The sequence below is a fragment of the Rhinoraja longicauda genome, chromosome 2 (assembly GCF_053455715.1).
Source record: "Rhinoraja longicauda isolate Sanriku21f chromosome 2, sRhiLon1.1, whole genome shotgun sequence".
In the NCBI taxonomy this organism is placed as follows: Eukaryota; Metazoa; Chordata; class Chondrichthyes; order Rajiformes; family Arhynchobatidae; genus Rhinoraja; species Rhinoraja longicauda.
In genome coordinates, this window is record NC_135954.1 from 97781339 (window position 1) to 97809145 (window position 27807).

General features: G+C 41.3%; 1 protein-coding gene across 3 annotated transcripts in view; it reads right to left on the minus strand.

Moving 5' to 3' along the window:
• The window catches only part of lmbr1 (limb development membrane protein 1), a 147201-nt gene that overhangs the window by 87017 nt on the left and 32377 nt on the right, over positions 1 to 27807 (minus strand). The window contains exon 5 of one of the 3 annotated variants that reach the window (XM_078424807.1): positions 13431 to 13534. The exons of 1 other annotated variant lie outside the window; for it this stretch is intronic. In XM_078424807.1, the coding sequence (XP_078280933.1) occupies positions 13431 to 13534 (104 nt within the window). Of the gene's footprint in view, positions 1 to 669; positions 732 to 13430; positions 13535 to 27807 lie in introns of those variants that run through there. One more of the 3 variants, XM_078424831.1, reaches the window with a different exon arrangement.

The window sequence follows — 27807 nt, forward strand, 5'->3', positions numbered from 1 at the left end:
AAGCTTCAGGGCAAAAAGATTGACAGTGCAAATCAAAGTTAAAATCATCCAAAAAGCCTGAAGAGAATATAGAAGGGGAGGGAGATTTAGCAATCTTTTAAATAGTGAGGGGGAAAAGGGATAATAAGCAGACTATAAATATACTTCAACACAGTGAGATGCAAGATGAAAAAAGTACTTTGTGCCTATGGGGATTCCCTTCCAACTCTCACAATAAGTTACACCAACCAAATAGTTCAACAACAAAATTCACAAACGTGAAAATATCAAGTATCCGATTTCTTATTAAAAGGCACAGATATCCTACCTATACAATAAAATGAAATATAAATTTAACAATAAGACACAAATCACTGCAAGCTGTCTGTCTATTTGTTTTAAATACGACAAACTTATCTTATGATTTGAAGGTTGCTTGCAATCTCAGCCATATTAAAGATTGTTTTAAACACCTCAATTTTACTACATAACCTCTGCAATCATTACATTTGGCAAAAGGTGAATCACCTACAAATTCACCTCTGGCTCGTGCAAGACCTTGGAAATACATGACTAACTCTTGACCACATCAGTGTCAAAATCCTAAAACTCTCCAATGTGCTAGCTACACTGTAGGAATCGATGAAAACATGAAGACTAAAGTGGTTCAAGGCAGCAGTTCATCGTTACCTTTTCCTGGACAAATCAGGGATAAGTATTCAATGTTGTCCTTGTCAGCGACATCCAGATCTCAGAAATGAATGAAAGGAAAATTAACATTTAAATTGCTTTAGCATGCAACATCAAAAGAGGCCTGAAAAATATTAACTTGGGCATATGATACTCCATTTATCAGTCTAACTACTCAAATCAATACTCCTGTTTGGGAAAATTCTTCATTTGCAGTGAGCCATGTAACCAACCTGCACACAATAGTTTGGTAGTTATGAAATATGCAGACAATTACAAATACCAGAAACCAAAAATATTACTCACTTGCACAATGTAATCATAATCAATATTTCTATAAGAATTCACCTGTACAGTACTATAAAACCTTTAACTGCCTTTAAAATTGATATGCCGAGCAAATACATCTAATATTAACTAAAAATAAAGAGAAAAACTTTTATTTTAATCTCTATGGTATCTTGATATTAATCCAATAGCATCCCAAAGAACTGCGCTATCACCATTCCAGCTTCTTCATATCCTCTAGGAGCAGAATTTGGACAATTGGTCCATCAAGTCTACTCTGCCATTCAATCACTGCTGATCTGTCTTTCCCCATTCTCCTTCCTTCTCCCCATAACTAATCAAATACCCTTTTTTCCTTCAATAAAAATGCGAAACTATAAATGGTTTTCTTCAAGATAAGCCACAAGTCCTTAAAGCACTGATGGGTAGGCACAAGGATTTGTGACACTGAACTTAAGCAAACAAAAACGTGTATAACCACTGTGCTAACAATAGTTTAATAGAGCCACATATTTGGGCCACTGGACTATTTACTGCTCTATTCGCCTATTATAATTCATTGTGCAAATTGACAGATAATTTTCAAGAAGTAACCTCTAACTTACGTGAAGCCCATTTTGACACAGTTCTAAAAATATTGCCATGTATCAACAAGATAGTATACTTAAAAGTGTGTACACCCTTGATCACCAATCTTTACATTCACACATAAAATCAGTAACGCCATCTGGTTTTACTCAAGGGTTCAGACACCAGATGATGAGAGCAGGAAATAAATAGAGTTCAGGGTTCTATTTCAAACTAACGAAATGTATTCTTCCTTTTCAATAACATTTAACATGCTAGTACATCCCAGTACTTTAAAATATTCAAACGAATTGATGCAGAAGGAGTTAAAACACTTAAGGTGGATAAATCCCTGGAGCCTGGCCAGGTGCATTCCAAGAGGTTACAGGGAGCAAGGGGGGGGGGGGGGGGGGGGAGATTGCTTGGGCCCTGGCAGAAACATTTGCAACTTTGTTAACCACAGATGAGGTATTTAAAGCATGGAAGTTTGCACATGTTGTACCTTTACTTAAGAGCAGTAGGGATAAGACAAGGAACTGCAGTTGAAAAGGTACATGCTTTCAAGTTTTTATATGTTCTGCCCAACGGAAGAGGGCAGAAGAGTGAATGACGGGGGTGTGAGGAGTCCTTGATCATGTTGGCTGCTTTTCCATGGCAGCAAAGTACATGTGGAATCAATGGAGGCAAGGACGTGGTGAGGAGGTGCTCATTAGCAGATAAGTCTGGTGAAGGAGGGAATGATGAAGATGGCAAATGAGGCTGGGATGAGATACACAGGTCAGAGTCATTGAGCTATGCAGCATGGAAAACAAGGTGAATCTCTCTCACCTGGAAGGTCTGCTTAGGTGTCTGGATGGAGGGGAGAGAGGTAGTGCAGGGAATGAGTTATGCCTCCTCCCTTTGGTCATCTAATGTTCATCGATTGAGGCACTGAGTACGACAGACGTACTACAGTTGTATAAAACTTTGGTTAGGCATTCCCAATCCACCCACTCACCAACATCATTCTGTTATTGCTCCACATGCCGATGGACCTTCAGTCAATCTATCAATGATGTTGGGAAAAAATCCTTTGTTCTTCAGGAAAATCTTTCAGCAGAAGAGACATCCTCTTCCTCTCATAAGGATGAAGGATGACATGCTTCCACTATGATTTTTTTGTTTTTATGTGACCAGGAAAGCCAAAGTGGGAACTTCAAACATTTCCACAAATGAAGGAGGTGGTCACAGAATCAGAATTGTACAACATGGAAGCAGGCCCTTTGACCCAGCTCATCCATGCTGACCAAGGTGCCCACCTGTGCTAGTCTAATTTGCCTATGGTTGGCCCATATCCCTCTACATCTTTCCCAAAAGCAAAATCATTTCCTAGAGTAAACATATTTCTACTCATTAAGAGATGCCACATGTGATGACTGCCAGCATTGCTTGCACTTGAACAGGTCTCCCTCTATCACTCACCATTTTCTCTGCAACTTTACATACACCCACTTTCCAACTTTTCCAGCTCTGATCAAAGGTCATCCACCTGAAACATTAACTATGTTACTCCTCTTTGTACAGATGCTGTTTGACCTGCTAAATAGTTCCAGCATTCGTGTTATATTTCAGATTTGCAGTAGCAATGGCAGCTATCAGATTTTCTTCAGTTGCTTAAGAGGTATGGCATTCTGCTATGCACCACTCCCTCTGCAGCCCACCAGTGTGCAATTGCACTTGCACACTCGGCAATGATAGCATGTAGGGCCAAAACAGCTCTGACATGATATTGACAGAGATAGATATGCAAGAAAAAAAGGTCATGCTCACCGCAGTCACTGCTGCGGATGTTAAGTGCAAGGCCGACTGGATTGTTTGAGAGGCAATACATTCCTGCCACTGTTCATGTCGAATCCAATGCATCGCCTTCCGCCTCCCAATACCATCCGAAATGCTTCTTCTCCACTTGTGACTGCTCAGTTCTCAGGAATCGGAAGGTGATGTTGCACCATTTCAAGCACATTTAACTTTTTTTTGTCCAGCTGGTAACTTCCTCCAACAAGGCTCAATAGAATGACTACTTTGGGAATCTGATGTGCAGGAGAATCACAACTTACAGCTTTGAACAAAAATGTCAAATTTTCATCTTCGGATACAGCTTGACCTTTAACAAGGTCTTCCACTCAGCAAGGGCAGTAGCAATAAAATCAGCAGCTTGCCCTGCCGAGAACAGACTATAAAGACCTCTTCCCCATCATTTAAAAGTAATGTTTGGGCTGGAAATGGATGATGTTATGCAAAAAATGCAATTAATGTATATATTTGGTTATCTATGATAAAAAAAGTAATTGCATAATTTATCCTCAAATATTAGCAAAGGCAATGTACAATATTTGCAACAAAAGAGTTGCGTGGCTCCTTAATACCACAAGATTAACTCCATTTTTATTTTCATTGGGAACATTTCACAATTATCAATGTGATGCACATCAAGTCCCCAATGCCTACAATTAGCACACCAAAGATTGACGAGGTAATGGCAGCAAAGATCTGTAATGAAGAATTGACAATTTTGTGTCCCTTATTCAAGTTGCCCATCATAAAATATATTGCTGAATGCAATATAGTGATCTTGTATTTTCCGACACCAGCATCTTAAAGTGCAAATGTTAAATTTGATTCATCCATTATAGGTGATGGACAATCAAAGGCCAAAGCAGGGGATTGAGTTTGCCAAACTCAACCCAATCCAGCTAAATTGCTTAATATCCAAGGAAATAAATTTTACTCTCATTGATATGGATTCCAAAGCCACCTACAAAACTGAAAGTTCTGGTCACAAAACAATATTGCATCCATTCCCATTTCCAAATAAAACAAACTTTCCAAAAAACACAACATAATAAGCATGCATATGCTGTGGTCAATTGCCTCCATTGTTATGCGTCCAATTTATACGTTTGCAAGTTTTCTTGTAGTTTTATTATGCACTTCCAGTAAACGCCATCGCCTCACACTTCATAAAATGCATGTCAGCAGGAATATGCATTCTGTGCCACCCCCATACATTCTACAATACCATTACAAAATTAAAAGCTGTTTTCAATACCAATTATAATACAACACCAGCCAAGTCCAATACTGGAATTCTGCATGACAATGGTTTGCAGACAGGGATGGGTAATGCAACTTGTCTTTATGTGGCAGTTTTCACATTGTCAATTAATGCCACAGGGCATTACTTTTGAGTAGACAATTTTGTGAACACCAGCCCATCTGTATCCAGCAACACACAAGAGAAAATTTAACACCACAAAGATAAACAAGTAGTTTTTTTTTGCACACCATGAAAACACAAGTGACTGCATATTTTTGTGAACATGCACCAAATGTGCACCAAAGCAGCTGAACATGCAACACTTTTAGGACGGTTCTAAAACACCAGACCTTTCCTAGCTTTCTATAAGAAAATAACTGCAGATGCTGGTACAAATCGATTTATTCACAAAATGCTGGAGTAACTCAGCAGGTCAGGCAGCATCTCGGGAGAGAAGGAATGGGTGACGTTTCAGTCTAAAGAAGGGTCTCGACCCGAAACGTCACCCATTCCTTCTCTCCCGAGATGCTGCCTGACCTGCTGAGTTACTCCAGCATTTTGTGAATAAATCTTTCCTAGCTTTCTTTCCCCCCATCCCTGCAATCAGTCTAAAGTGTCCCCATCCAAAACATCACCTATCGAATGTTCTCCAGGGATGCTGCCTGACCCGCTGAGTTACTCCAGCATTTTGTATCTTTCCTTGGTAAGGTATCTGCAGTTTCTTGTTTCTTCAGATTAGCTTAACGCCCTCAAGTTTCAAAGTAGCTTAAACCATTCATTTTTGTACTCCACAACTGATGACACTTCAGGACTGTGTTATCAGTGAACAATATCGACATTCCAGCACACATAAAAATGCATTTGAAAAAGCAAATTTCAAGTTAATTACATATGGCAGGGATGCAATGTGTTAAAAGAAAGCGATCCATTCATTTAACCCACAATACAAAAGGAAGGATTCATTTGCTGTTAGTCGAAGATAGCCGAGGGCAACTTGCTTCCACTCTTGTTCAGGAGATGGCTGCGAGGTCTGTGGATCAATAAAATCAACTACATAGGCCAGGTGGCACACGAGAGGCGGATGATGTTTTTTTGTGGGGTGGTTCTGTGCTCCTTCCACTGCTTTACTTGGCCTTCACGAACGCATGAAGAAGACGTCAGGTGTTCTGTTCTTCCCTGATTTTGTGCAACCTCCAACATTCCAGAAGAACAACCCAAGTTTGTTCAACCTCTCTTTATAGCAAATACCCCCTCATCCAGCTAGCATGCTAGTAAACCTCTTCTGCACCATCTCCAAAGCCCCCACACCCATACTGCAATGAGGCGACCAGAACTGCATATAATAAACCAAAAAGTTTTACAAGGCTGCAGCACGACGAAGTTTTATACTCAATATGCCAGCCAATTATGAAAAGTATGTTGCGCACCACCTTTACCCAATCCACTTATGGAGGCAGAGTATCAAAACATGCTCCGAGGCCCAACTCGCCAGTGCTGACCAAAATGTCTAATCTACACTTCCCAATTTCCTGCATTTGGCCCGTATTACTCTAAACCTTTCTTATCCATAAACCTCTCCAAGTACCTTGTCAATGTTGTTATAATTCCAAAATAGCAACACCTCACGCTTATCCAAATTAAACTTCATGTGCCACTCCTTGTCCTGCTTACACAACTGATAAAGATCATGCTGCAATTCTTGCAAACCATTTTCACTGTTTATATTACCTACGTTATTGTCAAATGCAAATTTACCAATCATGTTTATGTATTCTCATTCAAATCATTGATATACATGAAAATGTGGCCACTTTAAGGGAGCTATGGATTTGAATTTGAAGATCCGTTTGTGTGTCAATGCGGTCAGAGTCTTGCCATTTACTTTGTTCTTTCCTCTTGCATTTGGCCTCACAAAGTGCAACCTCTCACGCTGATTAAACTACATCTGCCATTTCTTTGCCCATATTTCCAACTACCGGAGTTTGAACTACGGAGTTCAAATACCGGTGAATCTTGTGACAACTTCTTCACTATCTACAACTCCGCTGATGTTTGTGTTGGCTGCATACTTGCTAATCAGCCCACCTACATTTTTGTTTGCTCATCCTTTCCCAAGCCAACTGCACCCCTCTGCAATTGTAGGAGATGTAACACCTGTCCCCGTACTTCCCCTCTCACTTCCCTCCAGGGACCTCAAGCAGGAGAGAGGTGCACCTCTTCCAACCTCATCGGTGCATTCACTGCTCCCAATGAGTTATCCATTACATCGGTGAGACCAAGCATAGAGTAGGCGGCCCTTTTGGCCGAACACTTGCATTCTGTCCGCCAAGTCCTGCTGCAGCACCCATTTGCTAAATATTTTAACTCTCCCTTCTCTCCTTATTTTTCTGTTCTTGGCCTCTCCCATTATCAGAGTCACCCTGCTCCTTTCCCCATTGTATGGTCATCTATCATCCCAGAGTTCCCCATTTCTCTTTCACATTTGTCTTCCACACCTCCCACCCCCCCCCCCCCCCCCTTCCATCTCCCATTTCCCTTTCACCCTGCCCCCTCTCCCTGTCCCTTCCCACACACATCTTTCCCTTTGGCTTGACATTCTCTTTATCTGACTGTTCACCTGCAGGCTTTATCACATACCCTGCCCATTTAGCAATCAACCCCCCCCCCCCCCCCCACCTTTCATCCATATCTACGGAGTCTGAAGAAGGGTCCCAACCCGAAATGTCACCCGTTCCTTTTCTCCAGAGATGCTGCCTGACCCGTTGAGTTACTCAAGCTTTTTGTGTCTATCTTTGGTTTAAACCAGCATCTGTAGTTCCTTGGTAAACATAAAATGCTGGAGTAACTCAGCGGGACAGGCAGTATCTCTGGAGAGAAGGAATGGGTGATGTTTCGGGTCGAGACCCTTCTTCAGACTGATGGAGTTCCTTCCCACACATTTCTGCACTCACACTCTGCAGTTCCTTCCCACACATTTTGTCTACTGCTCACTTGCCAGGCCTTCTCCCACCGCACCCATCTCTCGTTTGAAATCAGTTTGAAAAAGGGTGCCAATCGAAAACATCATCTGTCGATGTGCCTCCACAGATGCTGCCTGACCTAGAGTTCCTGAAGCAATTTGTTTTTTGATCAAGATTCCAACATCTGCAATTCCTTGCATCAGAATCGTTGTGCCTACAAGTACTGGATCAATAGTAAGCAAACTGTGTCTGATCCACTTGCTGTCAGGTATGGTTCCGATTCAAAACGGCAAGGTCCTGCACGATTTGCAGGGATGCGTACCACATACATCAAGTCACATGGGTGTGTCAGAATACATTAAGATTCCAGGGGGAAAAGACAAGCTTCAAACCATGGCTTCAACACTTTCAAGCAAAGCAGACCTACACAAACACATCAAGGATCTTGAATATATCCTAACATCCTTAACATGTTGAAACATTTCAAAACTATTGGGACTAATCTTCCACTATTGCCCAGATCATCTGCCCCAAATTAATGTGTTTTCATCCATTGTAGCCCCAGTAATGTCCGACAATAAATAAAGAGAACAAAGTAACCAAATGATATGACTGGGTCATGCTGGGCAAGTGAGCGCGGGGCAAGGATGTGAAGACATTGCCAATTTACACAGAGTGCAAATCACTGCAGTTACAAGTCCCAGGGAGCAAACTACACAAGAGATTTCCCACCTCCACCAACTAAAGAATTGTCCACTATCTGAAAAATCTTCATTTGCTCCTCATGCAGAAAATTCTAATGATCATTCACCATCCACCAACAAAAGTTTAAGACTAAGGGGTAGGCCATTTAGAACAGAGATGAGGAAAAACTTTTTTAGTCAGAGAGTTGTGAATCTGTGGAATTCTCTGCCTCAGAGGGCAGTGGAGGCCAATTCTCTGAATACATTCAAGAGAGAGCTAGATAGAGCTCTTAAGGATAGCGGAGTCAGGGGGTATGGGGAGAAAGCAGGAACGGGGTACTGATTGAGAATGATCAGCCATGATCACATTGAATGGCGGTGCTGGCTCGAAGGGCCGAATGGCTTACTCCTGCGCCTATTGTCTATTGTCTAAAATGTCTGGCAGTGCCAAGGCAAAAAGAGTGATCTCGTAGAAACACCAGACAAAATATGTTTCCAATTTTACATTGTTATGTGTCTACTCGTTTAATGTCTTTTGATGTAACCATTCCCTCGGTACAAGAAGCTCCTTTTTCGAGAAACAATTCTAAGTAGTGTAAATTAAAACACACCTCCCATTTGAAGGGAAAACAAATATTAGTATTTCAGCCCTCCACGTGCAATTTCCAGTTCTTTCCAATAACTGGAAGGAAGTTATGTCTGATCATTAAATCTATGCCATTTGGGAATGGGACTCAATGTTCCTGTACAGTCAACTAATAACAAATGTTGACGATCAGTCTTGATGGGCCTGCATTCAAGTTGAGGATCTTCTGGGTGAACGATGGACTGGGTGGCTCTTTTGTGCTATAACTATTGTTTACTTATTCTCTAATCACTGCTGCAACCTCCCCCCACATAAACAGATATATTCCCTTTGTCCTGTCAATTCCTTTCAATTAAAAACAATTCAAGCTCTCCCTTTCTCCTTTCTGACATAATGTCTTTGATCAAAAACATCAGCAGTTTCTCTTTTCAGAGAAGGCATCTTGCCTGTTCAGTGTTTACATTATGTTTGGTATTTATTTCAGATTTTCAGCTATCTTTTTTTTTTTTTAATAAAAAAAAATGTGCATTTATGTTCATTCAAATGACTTCAATTGACACAACAAACATTTCCATGAACATGATTGTAATCATGTTTTGCCTTTCTGCTGAGTGGTTAGCACGCAATAAGTTTTCACGTGACGATAAACTAAACTGAACTCTCCTTTCCTCTCAAAAGTTACACAATATAATAATTCAGAATCACCTTCCAAGCACCAAATTCCAAAAGCACAACACTTCTTCAGCACCTGATTTCTCAATTAATTTTAACATTGAGCAGCAATCATAGCATAATTAATGTTTCTGGCAGTAGCAGAGCTTCATATTAATTAGGTCAATTTTAGGATGCTGACAACCCAGCCAATTTTGTACAATCTAGAAGAATTTGTGCACAGCAAGGTATGTTTTTCCAGAGAGCTGTTGTGGTGATTTCAGGCCTGTACTCCATTCACCACAACAAATCAATTTACATGACATTTTAACAAAGTCAAATATCCCAAGGCACTTCAGATACATTAAACCAAAAAAAAAGATGCTGGGCAGATGATCTAATGTATACGCGAGAAAATGGGTTTCAAGAGCATCTCAAGTGCAAAGCAGTGGCAAGGTTTATGGAGGGGATTTCAGTGTTTGTGATCGTGACAGCTAAAGACAAGCTGTCATTGGTGGAGCAATCAAGTGGCCAGTATTTAGACTGGTACAGCTATCTCAGGAGGATTGCAGAACAATAGATCACCAAATTAGTAGAGGCAACACCATGGGGAGATTTGAAAATAAGTATGAGAATTTTCAGATCATGGCATGGTTTAATTGGAAGCCAAACTAAATCAACAAGCACAAATGAAGGGAGTAAACAGTGCAAATTAAGACATGAGCAGCAGCGTTTTAGTGACCTTAAGTTTATTGAAGGGTGACAAAGGAAAAGGAGAATATTTTCTTTGTGGCCAACAACTAGGGTTATTAAAATAAATGACTAAAAGACTATCGGCAACAAACTATCAATAATCATGTAATCCTCCATCAATCTCTACCATTTATTCCGTGGTTTGGTAAAGAAATGTCAAGTCTCAACATGCTTACCAAATTTCAAAAAATCCATAAAAGTTTAAACAATTAAAATTGCTTTAGCGTCCATGATCTGGAACATTACCACCTTTGCTTTGCCAATTAATTAATGCCCTTGAAAGGCTATTGAGCCAAAGTATAAACAATTCCAGTTATCAGAAATTGTAATTCCTCATCAATCAAATTAAAACATGGTCATAATGACTTAACTATATTTACTTTAACATCACATTTAAATGGGATGAAAACTGATTTTTGGCCAACAGATTAAAACAACAGTTATATATTTCCCTTAAAATCCTTTGAAATTAAATCAATTTGTTCTTAAATTGAAGCACCATCATCTTTACTTGAAATAACATTTTCTTTATTCCACCAACTTCTCAATATGGTTAGTCTCACTACCCAAATGAACAGCAAAAATATGCACGTGCTATTAACACAAAACAGTGCTTCCGTAATCAGTCTTTAACAACAATTTATGGATCATCAATGGGGAGAAAACAAGTTTAAAAAAAATGATGAATGCAATGAAAGAAAGTGACTAAGCAGACTTGTACTTCCTACTGATTTTGAAGTCTCTTTAATATGGGTCTGATACAAATTAACTTCAATGAGCACTACAAAAAAAGTCATCTGGTCGTAAAATACAGTACATGGTCAGTTTTATGTAAGTTTGCCAAAAGGGATGCAAACCAGGACAATCTCAAACTGCGACGCAGGATTGAAGTGTATTAAAAATCTTTTTTCTCATCCATTGTGCTGTCTTTTTGCTCAAGTTTATAGGCATTTTGAGCACTAATATTGGCCTCTTCACTTCCATCTGGTGGATCTAATTAATTAGGCAAGGAAATCACTGCAAATTTCATACTGCTCTCTTTATTGATAGACTTTTTAAAAAAACATTTCACTTTGACTTAAACTCACAGCTGCTACATGAGAGTTCAGTGTTTTGTAATGTCTGGATAATTGGTATAATGGTTTAGGATGCTGATGTCATTTGACTGTTGATGAACATGTGGATAGCATCAACCTCAGACTATATTCACAGATTTATGCAAACAAAATGTCACAACACACACTTATTTTGGTGGATTAAAAAGTCACATTGCTGTCTTCGACCCAAGTTGACAGCATGACTGTTAATAGTTAAAGAAATCTGAACTCAACTGTGCAATAAATGGTCGATATTAAATTGCTCAATTTAACAGAGCAAGCTAAAGAAACAGATATTGAAATTTTTGCAATATTAAGCCATGCTTTCCTTTTATTTTGCAATTAATTAAAAAATGATTTGCTCAACTTTACTTCGTTTATGAATATAGAGAGGTGTTTTCACTGTATACAGGACAACTCAACACACCTCAGTTCATTTAGCACCCTATCTGCCAAAAATACAACCAAATATCTGGTTTATACAAATATAACATTTGCATGGACAGCCTACGCAGACAAGGAGAATCCAATTCACACAACAGGTCCAGGTGGCCCCATAGCAGAAGCGTCCACGTCACGGGGCTGGAAACTGGAAGTGTTCTGCTACCACCATCATCTATTGTACAAGTGATGGCTCCCACTGATTGTCGCCGGAAGCTTGCGCCCTTTTTAGGACAGACGATGACAATGATGTAACATTTGAAACATGGATGATGGACACGAAAGAAGAAGCAGGTCCAAGTGACATTTTAAAATCTGAGATAAAGTCATATTCAGCTTGTGCAATATTTATGCTTGCATGGTAAACTCAAACTGTGCAAATGAAGGAAGAAAGCAGCAGACCTGAACCAGCCACATCCATATTAGATGGTAACAAATCTTTCAAGCAAAGTTAAACAAATCCTCGCAGTCTTTCCAAAAAATAAAAAATAAACTCAATCCATTTAACATTAAATGAACAGGTTATTGTACAACAGAACTAAGAAAAGTTTAGTCCAGTTGAATAATAAATTGTGGCTACATTAAATTCTCACAAATTATTTAATCTCTACCTTTTGCTAGTCATCAATCTTGGGTTGGAATAGTGTGTTGATTTCTGGTTACTATCTTTCCAAAAATTTGGTCAGGGTCGAGAGCGGGCTCAGAAGATCCTTACAAAAATACCAAAAAACCGAATTATGCAAGAATTTGACAATTCTTTCCCGTTTTCCACAAAGAAGAGAAAGTTAAGGAGAACCAATACAAAAGTTCAAATATGAGAGTTAAAAGAGAAAGAGATAAAATAGATTCCGTTGGCAGGTGAATTGGTAACCAGAGAGCACAGTTATTAAAATCTTTTGCTGCACACCGTATTAGGCAAGAAAATGTTATGAGTTATAATGACCCAATAGGTCTCCAAGATCTCACACGTGAATCAGGGAACAAAAATATACTTGCATTTATAAAGCAAAATTTACATCCTTCATTTGTCCAATGTATTTCATACCAATTGATACTTCAGAAATAAGTGAGAGTTAACTAGGGAAATCGGAGTACATTACACCTGATCACTGAGTAACTTGACCACAGATAAAATGTTGCTGAAGCAAAAGAGAGACCAGTTATTACAAAATTTGCTGGTCTATTGGGACTTAAAACGAAACAATATTTCAGACTCCAACAGCATCTTTTGTTTCTCTTGTATTTCCGGTAACTTATCCTTTTTGATATTCAAGGCCTGTGATATCTCTAGCCTAACTGTGATACCTCAGTCTTAACTTGTACCAAAGGGCTGCTGCCTTTAGGAACAGCTGCTTGATCATGTTGTTTTCCAGCTTTTATTGAGTGAGGTACAAGCATAGAGACAGAAATAGGAGTAAGCCACTCAGCTTCGAAAACACAACCGTCACCCCTGCTCAATATTATAGCTGATCTGCTCCTCCAAAATGGCAAGTTCAAGCATGTTCAGAAAGTGCTTCTGCGAGAAAACCATCAGTCAAATCCACATTCCAGCAACTTGTATCAAAATGCTACTTTTTTTAAATGGTTCATATTTAGCAGTTCTCTTGCACAACTATGATGACAACTACAAGTTGATAATTACTCAGAACAAAGTCCTACCTTTTTTGATCCAGCAAATCCTTCAGATTCCAAGAAAAAGTAGGCAAAAGGCATCAGCACAAATAAAGAAAGGTTGGAGAAAAGTGATACAATATTCCATAGACCTAGAATAAACATAAAAGGCATTTCATAAAAAGATTCAATGTTCATTGATCTAAATAGAGATGAAGTCATACAGTAATGTTTCTATTAATTACTACACATGCTATCCTCTTAATACTATTTCACAATGTTCCTCCACCAGTTAACAATCACCCATAACCATGACACAATGAATTAGTGGTAAATGAACTAGAATCAAATAAAAAACTTACAGTAGTTCTTTTTTTCCCCCATATAAAACTATATACCGTTTTACCAACACACACTAATATGGTGCCATATAGAAAACAGATGGTATGACAAGGCCATAGCTCAATTACCAAACTCCTGGGCCCAAGAGCCTATGCAACTGGATCATTGACCTCCTCTCACAGACTTTATCTGAGATTTTATCTGAGGACAAAACAGCCTCCACAATAACTCTCAGTACCAGTGTCCTGCAAGGATGCATTCCATTCCCCTTGGTGTACTCATTCATTCGCCAAATCCTGCTCTAACTCTATTGAAGAGTTTGCTGTTGACACCACTGCAGTGGGCTGGATCTTGAACAATGATGAGACGGAGTATGAAAAGGAGATAGAGAACTTAATACCATCAAGGCAATCATCTCTCCGACATCACAAAAAATGGCTGAATACATGCCCCACACACCATTAACAGTGTCAAAGTAGTTGAGAGCTTCATGTTCCACATGCAAATGCTATCAACTTGTCCTGAACCAACCACATTGAAGCTGTAGCCAAGAAAATACCTGGAGAAAAGTAGGTGCGTTTTGGGTCGAGACCCTTCCTCACTCCGAGTCTAAGGGTCTCAAAACATCACCCATTCCTTGTTTCTCCCCAGAGGTGCTGCCTGACCCGCTGAATTACTCCAGCTTTTTGTGTTTATCTTTAGTTTAAACCAGCATCGGCAGTTCTTTCCGACACAAGAAAACACCTTAACGTCTCTACTTCCTCAGAAGACAAAAGTAGTTCAGCTCATTTCCAATAACTCTTACCAATTTCTACAGATACACAATAGAAATGATACTGTCAGGAAGTAACTAGTTTGGTTTGGCAACAGTTCTCCCTGAGACTTCAACAAATTACAGGGAAATGTGGATGTCATCCAGCACGTGACACAAACCAGCCTCCCCAATCACTCCACACTGCCTTGGGAAAGCAATCAACACAATCAAGGATCTTTTTCACCCGAGTTATCCCCTCATCTCCATTCTCACGTCATGTAGAAGATGCAAAAAGAAAAGAGAAACTTGAAAGTACGCACTGGCAGAGTCATTACAGCTCGCTCCCCCCCCCCCCCCCCCCCCCATTATCAGACTGTTGAACAGTCCTCCCACTGCCAGGTGGCAGTCCTTATCTTCGAACAGAAATCAATTAGGACCTTGCACTTTTAAAAAAATGTACACTTTAACTGTAATACTGTATTTTGCACTGTGGCATTTTATTTCTCTTTCCACTACCTGTCGTACTGTGTATGGCTTGATTGTACTTGAGAATTGTATGATTTGACTGGACTTGACAGTATGTAAACAAAAGCTTTTCACTCTATTTCAGTAAACTTAAAATAAACCAATAACAATATTTTACGCTCCTTTGCCATGCTGCATCTCTCACAAAGGCAATACTTCGGACTTCTTTAGAATTAAAAGCTGCCTAAAACTTTGCTGAAATGCATTCGATATCAGGTGTACTGACTTCATTCCTATTTGCCACCTGGAGAACGTGGAACAGTGGTCCATACCCTCCAATCCCTACTATTCATTAAACTCTCTAAATTCCTCTTGAACATTGCTATTGTATCTGCTTCCACCACTTCCTTTAGCGGCATATTCCAAGCAACCACCATTGTGCAAAGTAAAAAAATTCCTCTTGGGTCTCCCTTAAAGTTTGCCCCTCTCACTCTCTAGTAACCTCAAAGAATTCCAATTATATTTTCCTTTACAAATTCATAGCTTGGCTCCCTGAACAAATGAGCAAATTTTCTAAATGAAGGTGTACATTGTCCTCAACATTCATGCCAATAATTTTTCACAAGTGAAGTTAAACTAATTGGCCTGTTCTGCGCTTATTCCCTTCTCTAATCCTCTCCATCAGTCCAATCGCCAAAGAGAAATTATACACTGTATGCAAATGCTTCTTTAAACAGCCTGGAATACATTTCATCTCCCACTTCTCACCACCACTACCACCTCCTGCCCCTCATTCTCTTCTGGTCTATTTCCACGTATCACTCACCTCCCTGTCTCTGAACTCCACCCTTACCCCTTCCCACCTGGCACCTTTTATCCATCATCCTTCACCCCACCTCAGTATCCTCATCATTTACTGGCCCATCTCACCCCTTCCCCCTCTCCTTTTGTACAGTCTCTTTCCACTCAATCGTGATACAAGGCCTCAACCTGAAACACTGACAATTCCTCTCACCCAACAAATGCTGCCAGAGCTACCAAGTTCCTCCATCATGTATTTACTGCTCCAGATTCCAGAATCTGCAATTCTTGTGTCTCCTGGAATCTACTGCATCGGGTCCTTGCAATTTATGCACTGGAGAAACTAAACTCCTTAATATCTCTTTTGTTTATCCCATCCAATATTTCACACTTATCTACCTTAATTACTTCACCCTCCTTCTCTACTCAACTAAGATGTCCCTAATATAAAGAGCTCTCGCTCTTTATATATTCCTAAAACATCTTTGGTTTTCCATCAACTTTGTCTGCTACTATTTTTTCCGACATGCCTTCCTTCCGATTTCCTCATTTCTCTTTCAATTTCATTCTTACATCTTCCATATTCTTCCAAGCTTTTTTGTGTCTCACAAGAACTTCCCTTTTCTGTTTTAACCAACCTCTAATGCACCTCATCAGCTCAGGGGCTTTGCAAATCCCACTCTTGCTGTTTGTGGGAACATGTTTACGCTGAACCCTTTTACTCTTCACCTTGAATAATACGTTTGATTGATTCAAGCCCGAGGGACAGAAGTATATAAAATTACAGACACATAGATTGGGTAGCTGGAGTCTTTTACCCCACAATGGAAGTGTCAAATACAAGACAACATGGGCTTAAGGCGAGGGGAAGGATTTAAAGGAGATGTGCAAGGCAAGTTGCTTGAAACATGCTGCCATGTGCGTGGCTACTAGCAGATGCGACAACAATGCTTAAGTGGCATTTGGACAGATACACGAACAGGCAAGGATCAGATGGGTGTAGATCATGTGCAGGCAGATGGGACTATTTTAGATTGGCATTATGGTAAGTCCAAGGGGTTTTTTTTTGTGTTGTATTGTTCCAAGTAGTAAGATAATTGTTATAAAAATTCTCTCACTGGTACACGCTTTCTCCCTGGTTTCTCCCCAAATCACCGTCACCTAATTTTAGCATCCATTAATTTATCTCAAATAAAATTGTGACCACATAAAACTTCATAAGGAAATATCATACTGGTGCACTTGGGCTGTCAAGAAGTCTGTGCAATGCTACTTGTCCAGCCTTCCTTGATGTTTTCAATGAAGCACACAATTAGTAAAAAGAGAAAGTCAAATGTGATACATTCATTAGCAACCGATGCAGCCAGAACAACATTGAACATATTGAAGAGTCCCGATCGAAATGTTACCTATCCGTGTTCTTCCAGAGATAATGCCTATATCTTATAAGTGTCATAATTGTACCCACCTCTACCTGCCAAACGCTTCTTTCATCATCTCGTCCGTCTGTGTCACCATTTTCAGGAGACTATGTACCTGCACTTCTCAGTCTTTGTTATACAGCACTCCCTCGGGCTCTTTCATTTACCTGCTAGTTCTGCCCAGGGGAGATAGCCAGTTTGAAGAGGTAAGGGGGAGGGATGGGACAAGAGCTAGCAATTGATAGGTGGATCTGGGCATGGATTGATTGTTGGATCTACCTGTCAGTTGCAGGTCTTGTCCCACTCATCCCCCTCTCTGCACTGGCTATCTCCCCTCTACTCTCCGTTCCATTGAAGGGTGTCGACCCAAGATATTAAATGTCTATTTCCCTCCACAGATTTACCAACACGTCGAATTCCTCTACCAACTCACTTTTGAATCTTTGAAAAAACAACAGGCCGAAAGAAGCTGATTGGCAAACCACAACAAACTCAGGACAAGCTGAAAGCTGGATAATGGCAAACCTAAACTTCTATTTTGCCACAAGATTCACCATAAAATCCTGTAGCTAGAACAAAAAACATGGCGGAAAGGGGGCCTGGATGCAATTCACGTCCAACCCCCTACTCTTATGCCAGAGACTGTGGGCATTCTAATAGTGACCCCTTTCTTTGAAGTGGGTGACCAACCGTGTGGAAAAAGATGTGCAGGTTAAGAGTTTTAAGTTAATCTATTTTCATGTGCTCATTTATTTGTTAGTATTTTATAAATGTTGTTACATTTTCTTATAATTTTTCCAATTATTTACATTTTAAAATAATTTGCATGTTCTTGACCGTCAGAGTTGTTTAAAAATATTTCAAGGGGAGTGACATCAGTGAGCTGTCAAAGCCTTCACAATACACTGCCCGAGGCCTACTTGTCCTTGGGAGCCTGCTCCACCTCACAGGACACCTCCAGGGTGCGAAGGTCAGCTCATTTAGCCCACTGCATCCTGAAAAGGCAAGTGTGGACAGGCAGGCACTCAGGGGCTGGGTCTAGAACAATCCAGACCTAAAAGTGTTTAAAGTTTAAGCAGTTTGGTAATCTTGAACTTCACATACATAGAAAATAGGTGCAGGAGTAGGCCATTCGACCCTTCGATCCAGCACTGCCATTCAATGTGATCATGGCTGATCATCCACAATCAGTACCCCGTTCCTGCCTTCTCCCCATACCCCTTGATTCCGCTAGCCCTCTGAGTTCTATCTAATTCTCTTTTGAATACACCCAGTGAATCGACCTCCACTGCATTCTCAGACAGAGAATTCCACAAATTCACACCACTTTGAGTGAAAAGGTTTTTCCTCATCTCAATTCTAAATGGCCTACCCCTTATTCTTAAACTGTGGCCCCTGGTTCTGGACTCCCCCAACATCAGGAACATGTTTCCTGCATCTAGAATGTCCAATCCCTTAATAATTTTACATGTTCCCATAAGATCCCCTCTCATCCTTCTAAATTCCAATGAATACAAGCCCAGTCGTTCCATTCTTTCATCATACGACAGTCCCGCCATGCCGGGAATTAATCTTGTGAACCTACGCTGCACTCCATCAATAGCAAGAATGTCCTTCCTCAAATTAGGAGACCAAAATTGCACACAATACTCCAGGCGTGGTCTCACCAGGGCCCTGCACAACTGCAGAAGGACCTCTTTGCTCCGTTAATTCCTACTTTTTATCTCCTGTCTGCCAACCAATTTTCTATCCATGTCAATACCCTACCCTCAATACCATGTGCTCTAATTTTGCCCACTCATCTCCTGCGTGGGACTTTATCAAAGGCTTTCTGAAAGTTCAGATACACTGCATCCACCAGCTCTCCCTTATCCATTTTACTTGTTACACCTTCAAAAAATTCCAGAAGATTAGTCAAGCAAGATTTCCCCTTCGTAAATCCATGCTGACTTGGACCGATCCTGTTACAGCTATCCAAATGCGCCGCTGTTACATCTTTAATAATTGACTCCAGTATCTTCCCCACCACCGATGTCGGGCTAATTGGTCTATAATTCCCTGCTTTCTCTCTCCCTCCTTTCTTAAAAAGTGGGATAACATCAGCTCCCCTCCAATCCACAGAAAATGATCCAGAATCTATAGAACATTGGAAAATGATCTCCAATGCGGCCACGATTTCTAGAGTTACCTCCTTGAGTACCCTGTGATGCAGACCATCAGGCCCTAGGGATTATCAGCCTTCAGTCCCATCAGTCTACACAACACCATTTTCTGACTAATATGAATTTCCTTCAGTTCCTCCGTCATCCTAGATCCTCTGCCCCCTAGTACATCTGGGAGATTGGTTCTGTCTTCATGAAGGAAGACACAACCAAAGTAGCTGTTCAACTCGTCTGCCATTTCCTTGTTCCCCATAATTAATTCACCTGTTTCTGTCTTCAAGGAACCCACATTTGTCTTAACTAATCTTTTCCTCTTCACGCACCTAGAGGCTTTCACTATCCTACTTTATATTCTTAGCTAGCTGACCCGTACTTCATATTTTCTCCCCGTATTGCCTTTTTAGTTATCATCTGTGGTTCTTTAAAAGTTTCCCAATCCTCTGGCTTCCCGATCATCTTTGCTATGTTATATGTCTTCTCTTTTAGTTTTATACTGTCCTTGACAGCAACGGTTGTCTCTTACTCCCCTTACAATCTTCTCTCTTCTTTGGAATGAAATGATCCTGAAAATATTCTCAGAAATTCCTGCGACTACTGTTCCACCATCATCCCTGCTAGGGTCCCTTTCAAGTCAACTTTGGCCAGCTCTTCCCTCATGCCTCCGTAGTCCCCTTTGTTCAACTGCAATAGTGACACTTCTGATTTTACCTTCTTCCTCTCAAATTACAGATTAAAACATCATATTATGGTCACTGCCTCCTAATGGTTCCTTTACCTTGAGTTCCCTTATCAAATCCAATTCATTGCATAATGCTAAATCTAGAATTGCCTTCACCCTGGTAGGCTCCAATACAAGCTGCTCCAAGAATCCATCTCGGAGGCACTCTACAAACTCCCTTCCTTGGGGTCCAGTACCAACCTGATTTTCCCAGTCTACCTGCATATTGAAATCTCCCCTAACCACCGTAGCATTACCTTTGTAATGCCAATTACATGCCAATTTTAATTCCTGATGCAACTTGCACCCGATATCCAGGGGACTGTTGGGGGCCTGTAGATAACACCCATTAGGGTCTTTTTGCCCTTACAATTTCACAGTTCTATCCACAATGTCTCTACATCTTCTGATTCTGTCACCCCTCGCAAAGGACTGAATTTCATTCCTTACCAGCAGAGCTACCGCACCCCCTTTGCCCACCTGTCTGTCTTTTCGATAAGACGTATAACCCTGAATATTCAGTTCCCAACTCCGATCCTTTTGCAGCCATGTCTCTGTAATTCCCACAACATCATACCTACCAATCTCTAACTGAGTCCCAAGCTCATGCATTTTATTTCTTATACTTTGCACATTCATATACAACACTTTTAATTCGGTATTCACCTCCCCTCCTATTTCACCGGACCTTACTCTCTTATCCCTTCTTAAACTTTCCGTCCCATTAATTCGGGTGTCTTTCGGAACTTTTCCTGTACTCTTTCCCTTTAACTCCATCCATATACTTCCAATTTGTCGATTCTCATTATAAATCTCTTCAATTCTCAATCCCACTCCTATTCTGCAGCCATAGTGAATCGAAAAGTAAACTAGAGGAAGTGTCTTAACTTCTGAACATTTTACAAGCTTCTGGAATGACACTGAATTTTCCCAATCTTTCCTTATCATCATTTCCCATTATAATGCCAAGTGACACAAGATATGGAGTCACAAGAGACTGCATATCCCAGAATCTGAAGCAAAAACATCTCACCCCTCCGTCTCACTTGTACAAATTAGTCATATCCCCTCCACACTCAGTCTTATGGTAAGTTCCCAAATACCAACGCTTCTACCCACCCCCTCCCTCAGAACATGCACGTGAAGGCTCCATCAATTCCAGCAGCGAGGAAGCCATATTACCTGAAGGAGGACAATCTGAGAGAATCCATAGGTTTATAACAGATATTGGTGGACAATGTGTCACCCCATATGAAAGCAGATAGGTCCAGAAAAAGGAGAACTGTTGGAAATAATCCATGTTCATTTGAAGCCAGGGTGGAAGTTAATCAAATTGACAAGTTCCACCTGAGCACAGAGCAGCAATGCAATTGTCGATGTAGAAGGAGATGTGCCAGAGTAGGTTTACAACGAGCATTGTTCCAGAGCCAACAAAAAGATAGACATAGCTGGCCGAGTACCCACAGATGCATCTTTAACACAGGGGGCTTCACTTCCAGTGCCCAACTCAGTGACCACCTCTCGCTGATGCTCAACTCTCTTCTGGGAGTAACAAAAAGTGGAATAGAGTGGAGCCACGTGGCTCCGTTGACACAAGTAATCTAAAACATACCCGAAAATCAGTATGCCTGCTCAGATTACTACTCCATCATGTTTCCTCTCAGTATCCAGTCTTCCGATGATACCAGATATCAGCAATGTGCCCCCTTCCTTCATAAGTACAGGCGTTTTAAACGGTGCATGATGCTTTAACTGATGTTAATCACTCAAAATAGATACACAACAAGTTAAACAACGCTGTTAATGCCAACTGAATTCCAAAATTATGACAGAGAGGGACATCAACTTTCTGTGTTGTGACCTGGGTCAGCTGGACGCTGGTTAACAACACATTATGGTCATGCAACAAATTTTCCAGTGCTATCGAATTGCTGGACAAAATGTTATAGTTGTGTTCTACCACCACCTGCTGGTTTTTTGATCCCAAGCAGGATGGCTCAAAAAATATTTAATATCGATCACATTTTTCCTCCAAACATTGCAACCAAATGCTCCGATATATCAGACACTCTCTTATCGCAGCTGTTATGAATATTTCCTATGATTTTGCGGAAAAATACAAGTTATTAATTACCTTTTACAACGTGTAAAAATGAATGACATTTCATTTTGAATGTAAAACAGACAGGCATTCAGAAGCCAATGTGAAAGAAAAATCATATTTGCCTGCAGGAGTCCCAAGTCAATGTCTTTGGAAAGACTGACATTTGGGAGATAATTAACCACAGGAACAAACTAATTTAGCAATGCATGATGTACATCATAGCACTGTCGAATGATACAACACAGAACCAGGCCATTCAATCCACCAAATCCATGCCAGCACTCGACCGCGTTAATTTCATCTCCCATAACACGGTGCATGCTTGAGCGATTCAAAGCTGATCTTACCACCTAATTTTGTCAGCAACCTTGCTTCAACCACTCTCTCAGGCAATGCAGTTCAGGTATTCACAACTCTTTAAAAAAGGTACCCCTCATAACCCCTCTATCGCTTCCTCCTCATCCTAAATCCATGTCTCAATCTACCTGACTGGGGAAAAAGATGTCTGTAATTGACCCATCCACGTCCCTCATAAATTTAATCATGTTCCCTATTAATCCCTTCCACCCCAAGGAGCATTGACGTAGCTTCTCCACTCACCACCTGACTGAAATCCTCTACCACAGGCAACATCCCACCGGTGTAACATTTTCCACTTTTTGATGGGTGCGTGGAACAAACTGCCAGGGGAGGTCATTGAGGCAGGTACCAATGCAACATTTAAGAAACATTTAGACAGGTACATGGATATCTTATCTGCACCTTGATGACCGGAACTGGACGCGGTACTCCAGTCGAGGTTAAACCAAGGTTATATAATGTTGGAGCATAAACTCCCTTTACAGCAATCAATACACCAACAAAGAAAGGAGAGTATCCCATATGCCTGCCTTACCACATTTATCAACCTGGCCACCTTCAACAATCTTTGGATTTGCACTACAAATTCCCTCTTTCTCAATATTCTCTTGGACCCTACAATTCATGGTATATGTTCCAACAGCATTGGTCTCAAAATGCATCACCACATTTTTATGGATTGTAAACCATCTGCCATTTCTTAGCCCATTTCACCAATTTATGGATATCACTCTGGAGCAGAAGACTATCTTCCACAACTCAGCTAACCTGGTCATCAACGAACCTACTCGTCTCAAAAATCTTGATACCCAAATCCACATCCAAATTTCCATCCAGCACTCAAATTCACTTGGACCATCTCCGACATCTTCCTACCATTTCTGGATCTCACCGTCTCCATCACAGGAGACAGACTATTGACCGACATCTACTACAAACCTACTGACTCCAATAGCTATCTAGACTACACGTCGTCCCACCCTGCTTACTTTAAGGACTCTATCCCCTACTCCCAATTCCTCCATCTACGCCGCATCTGCGCCCAGGATGAGGTTTTCCATGCGAGATTATCAGAGATGTCCTGATTCTTTAGGAAACGGAGGGTCCCCTCTTCCATTGTAGATGAGGATCTCATTGCAGTCTCCTCGATATCCCGCAGCTCTGCTCTTGCTCCCTCCCCCCATTCACAACAAGGACAGAGTCCCCCTTGTCCTCACCTTCCACCCCATCAGTCGTCGCATACAGAATATAATCCTCCAACACCTTCGACACCTCCAACGGGATCCCACTATAGGCCACATCTTCCCATCTCCATCCCTTTCTGCTTTCCAGACACCGTTCCCTCCGCAACTCCCTGGTCAACTCGTCCCTTCCCACCCAAACCACCCCCTCCTCAGGTACATTCCCCTCCAACTGAAGGAGATGCAACACCTGTCCCTTTACCTCCCCCCTCGACTCCATCCAAGGACCCAGACATATTTTTCAGGTGAGGCAGAGGTTCACTTGCACCTCCTTCAACCTCATCTACTGTATCCACTGTTCCAGGTGTCAACTTCTGTACAGAAGACCAAGCGCAGGCTCGACGATCGTTTCGCTGAACACTTCCACTCAGTCCCCCTTAACCTATCTGAACTCCCGGTTGCTCAGCACTTTAACTCCCCCTCCCATTCCCAATCTGACCTTTCTATCCTGGGCCTCCTCCATTGTCAGAGTGAGGCCCAGTGCAAATTGGAGGAACAGCACCTCATATTTCGCTTGGGTAGTTTACACCCAGCGGTATGAACATTGACTTCTTGAACTTCAAATATCCCTTGCTTTCCCTCTCTCTCCATCCCATCCCCCTTCCCAGTTCTCCCACCAGTCTTAAGGGCCTGTCCCAGTTAGGCGATTTTAAGGCGATTGCAACTAGGCTGTCGCCGCACGTTCACCGGGGTGTCGCGGGCATGATCGTGAGTAATCTCCAATGAGTCGTAGCAGATCTCGGCTCATCGCGGAAAAATGAAACTGATTGAAATTTTTCGGCGACAGCTGGCTTGTCGCCAATGATCGTAGCTTATCAAGGGCGCGGCCGCATGTTGTCACCAGATGTGGTAGGTTGTCGCCGGTACTGAAGACGGATGAATTTCATTGTCGACTACCAGCGTCAACCGGCGACAGGTACCGGGATCAGGAGAAGACAAGGTGCGACAGGAACTGTCAAAACCCGTTCACAGAAGTTCAGCTGCAACAGCCAGCTGTGGAATGGGGCAGAGACCACGATGCTGTCAAAGGGGGGCGGACACCTGACCATACCGACAGCAAGGTCCGGCCAGTCCACTTTTTAGGTATATTTTGTAATCGTTTGAAGTTTGTTTTTTAAAAGATTTTTGGAGGTAGTTATCCATCTTTCATAGGAATATAGTTTGTTTGAATAAAGTTGATTTTTTTTTAAAAATGGAGCCTGAATTTATTGTATTTCTAAGTACTTTATCATGGCATCTCATTCAAAGATTCACGTCTCATTGATTTTGACCAATGAAATAAACACTGACACAGGCACTGCACTGCATGTAAATGAGAACTCTTTTCATTCATTTATTTAGATCAATGAAGCAAACACTTTGAGGGCGATTTTGAGGGCGATTTTACACTCCTGTTTGCTAATTTCTCCCTTGTTTTAAGTTGCAAGGGTGAAAGCAAAGCTCTATTGAGTGCAGCAGATGGCCCTTGACGTCAGAAGCTTTTAGGGAATCCCAAAATTGTGAACATAAGCCGAGCATAACATGGCACGGCCACCGCTGGACCATGCTCGTTCACATGGGAGACTCGAGAGCTATGGCTAATTGATGGACTTCAGTTACAGTCCACTGAGAGGAAGATGTGTGCTTCTAAAGAGAGATTACAAGATGTTCCCACTGCCCGCCATCCACCTAAAGTCGACAGTGTCATGCTTGCCCCATGTATATAAGCCTGGTGCTTGTGCATGGCACTCACAACATTTAGAAGCACGTCATAATAAAATTTAAAAAAGGCATTTGAAGATACCAGAAGATTGTTTTGTTTAACCAATTTATTTACCGTGAGGACATTTGACAGGTAGATTGGAGGCGACAGTTTGACAGTCAGGTAAGCGTGCTATAATATCGCGATGTATCCAAAGACGGTGTAAACTCTCAGCCAGGTGTTAGTTTCACAAAAAAAGTAACTTGTATCGACCTGACTCTGCTCGCTTGAGTGTTTAATATAAATTCGATTGTCTGCTGAGTTATTTCTGAACGATTTGTTCAAACATCAGAACGAGTTGAGAACATTCGGTTTCTTCAGTTGCACGGAGAAAATGTACCTTGTTTCTTTCATTCAACAAATGTAAACATCCCAAAACGACTTGGCGATTTTGTGTCTAAATTCGGCGTTGCTTCTGCATCGCGTTCTAACTCCGCAAAACTCCCCAGCCTGCTTAGTGGAGGTAACGAGTGATGTGTGCAAAGTGGATCTGAACTAAAGCCTGGCTTGTAATACCTTTCCTAATCCATGTCTATAATGTGACATAACGAGATATTACTTCTAGAAAGAAATATGCATTAAGGGAAGGGTTATAACATGCTCGCATGATGTAAAACGGGTGACAACCTCCACATAAGTGCAGGTTGTCATTGGTTGTCACAGCTTGTCGTGGTCGCTGTCGTAGTGGACGTCCTAGGTCGCGAAGACTGGGTCGCCGGTTGTCGGCAGCTTGCTGTCGCCTAGTTGGTAGGTTGTCGTAACTTGTCGCGGGCATTGTCTTGGTCATTGTCATAGACATTGTCGTAGGGCAAAAAAAAATTAAGTTTTTTGGCGATCTGCTACAACTTTGACAGTTGCCAGCAGTCGCCTTAAAAATCGCGTAACTGGGACAGGCCCTTTACTGTCTCCGACAACATTCTATCTCTGTCCCGCCCACTCCCCTGACATCAGTCTGAAGGGTCTCGAACGAAACAACACCCATTCCTTCTCTCCAGTGATGCTGCCTGTCCCACTGAGTAACTCCAGCATTTTGTGTCTACCATCTACATCATTCACATTTCTTACAAACAGCAGAAGTTCCCATGTTCTAACCAGCTACCCTTACCATCAAATAAACCAGCAGAGGTCATAGCCGAGCAGGAACCAAGATGCGCAATTGACATAAGGTTCCAAGAGGTCACAGCCAGGGATTCCTGTGCTAAATGACATAAGCCCACTCCTCAAAACCATTCCATCTTCTTTAAAGCATGAATCAGGATCATGACAGAACATCTTTCACTTGCCTGGGCGATTCCAGCTTCAATTATACTCAAAGCTTCACACCATTCAAAAACAATTGTACTAACTAGCACCCTTTTTAACTTGTAGACCCAATAGTTTCTCTGTTGCCAGTGCTCCACATTTGCTTGGCATAATTCACTGCAGCAACTTATCGTTTCTTCAAGAACATCCCTCTAGCCCCATTCCAAAATCATAACCTCTACTGTCAAAATGGATACAAGCTGTGGGTACCAGACATGGTTATCAATTGTGGATTTCTTTCAAAGTCGCACAAAATCTTGAGATAGAAATACATCACCTTCTTTAATCATCTTAGTATGACAATACTGCTGATCCTGATAAACATACTTTCACTACATGGACGGCAATGGTGAAAGACCACACTCCATCACATTATCCGGACAATTAGAGATGGACAATAACTGCTGAAGTTACCAATAATTAGGGGAATCGAGAACCAGAGGACATGGGTTTAAAGTAAGAGGGGAAAGATTTATAGTCACCCGAGGGGTAACATTTTCCACACAAAGGGCGATGGTGTATGGAACGAACGGCCAGGGGAGGTAATTGAGGCAGGTACTATCGCAACATTTAAGAAACATTTAAGGTGCATGGATATCATTAGTTTAGAGGGATGCGGGCCAAACACAAACACAAACACAGACAGGTGGGACTTATGTAGGTGGGACATGTTGGTCAGTGTTGGCAAATTGGGCCAAAGGCCCCATTTCCACACTGTATCACTCTATGGTTATTACTCACCTGCTATAAATTCAGGTGATATGGGGAGAAGGCAGGCACGGGTTATTGATTGTGGATGATCAGCCAATTATACAAATATAATAAATTACTAAGCTATAATAAACGAGAAACATTACAACTTGAGAAAGGTTACACACAAAGTAGATGCTTCAGTGCCATGTCAGTGCCATACACAAATGAGATCAGGCTTGATTGACAATAAAATTATCCAATGATCCCCACTCTTTCGCATAATGGCACATAGCTTTTCAAAAGCCTTGTATAAAAAATTAC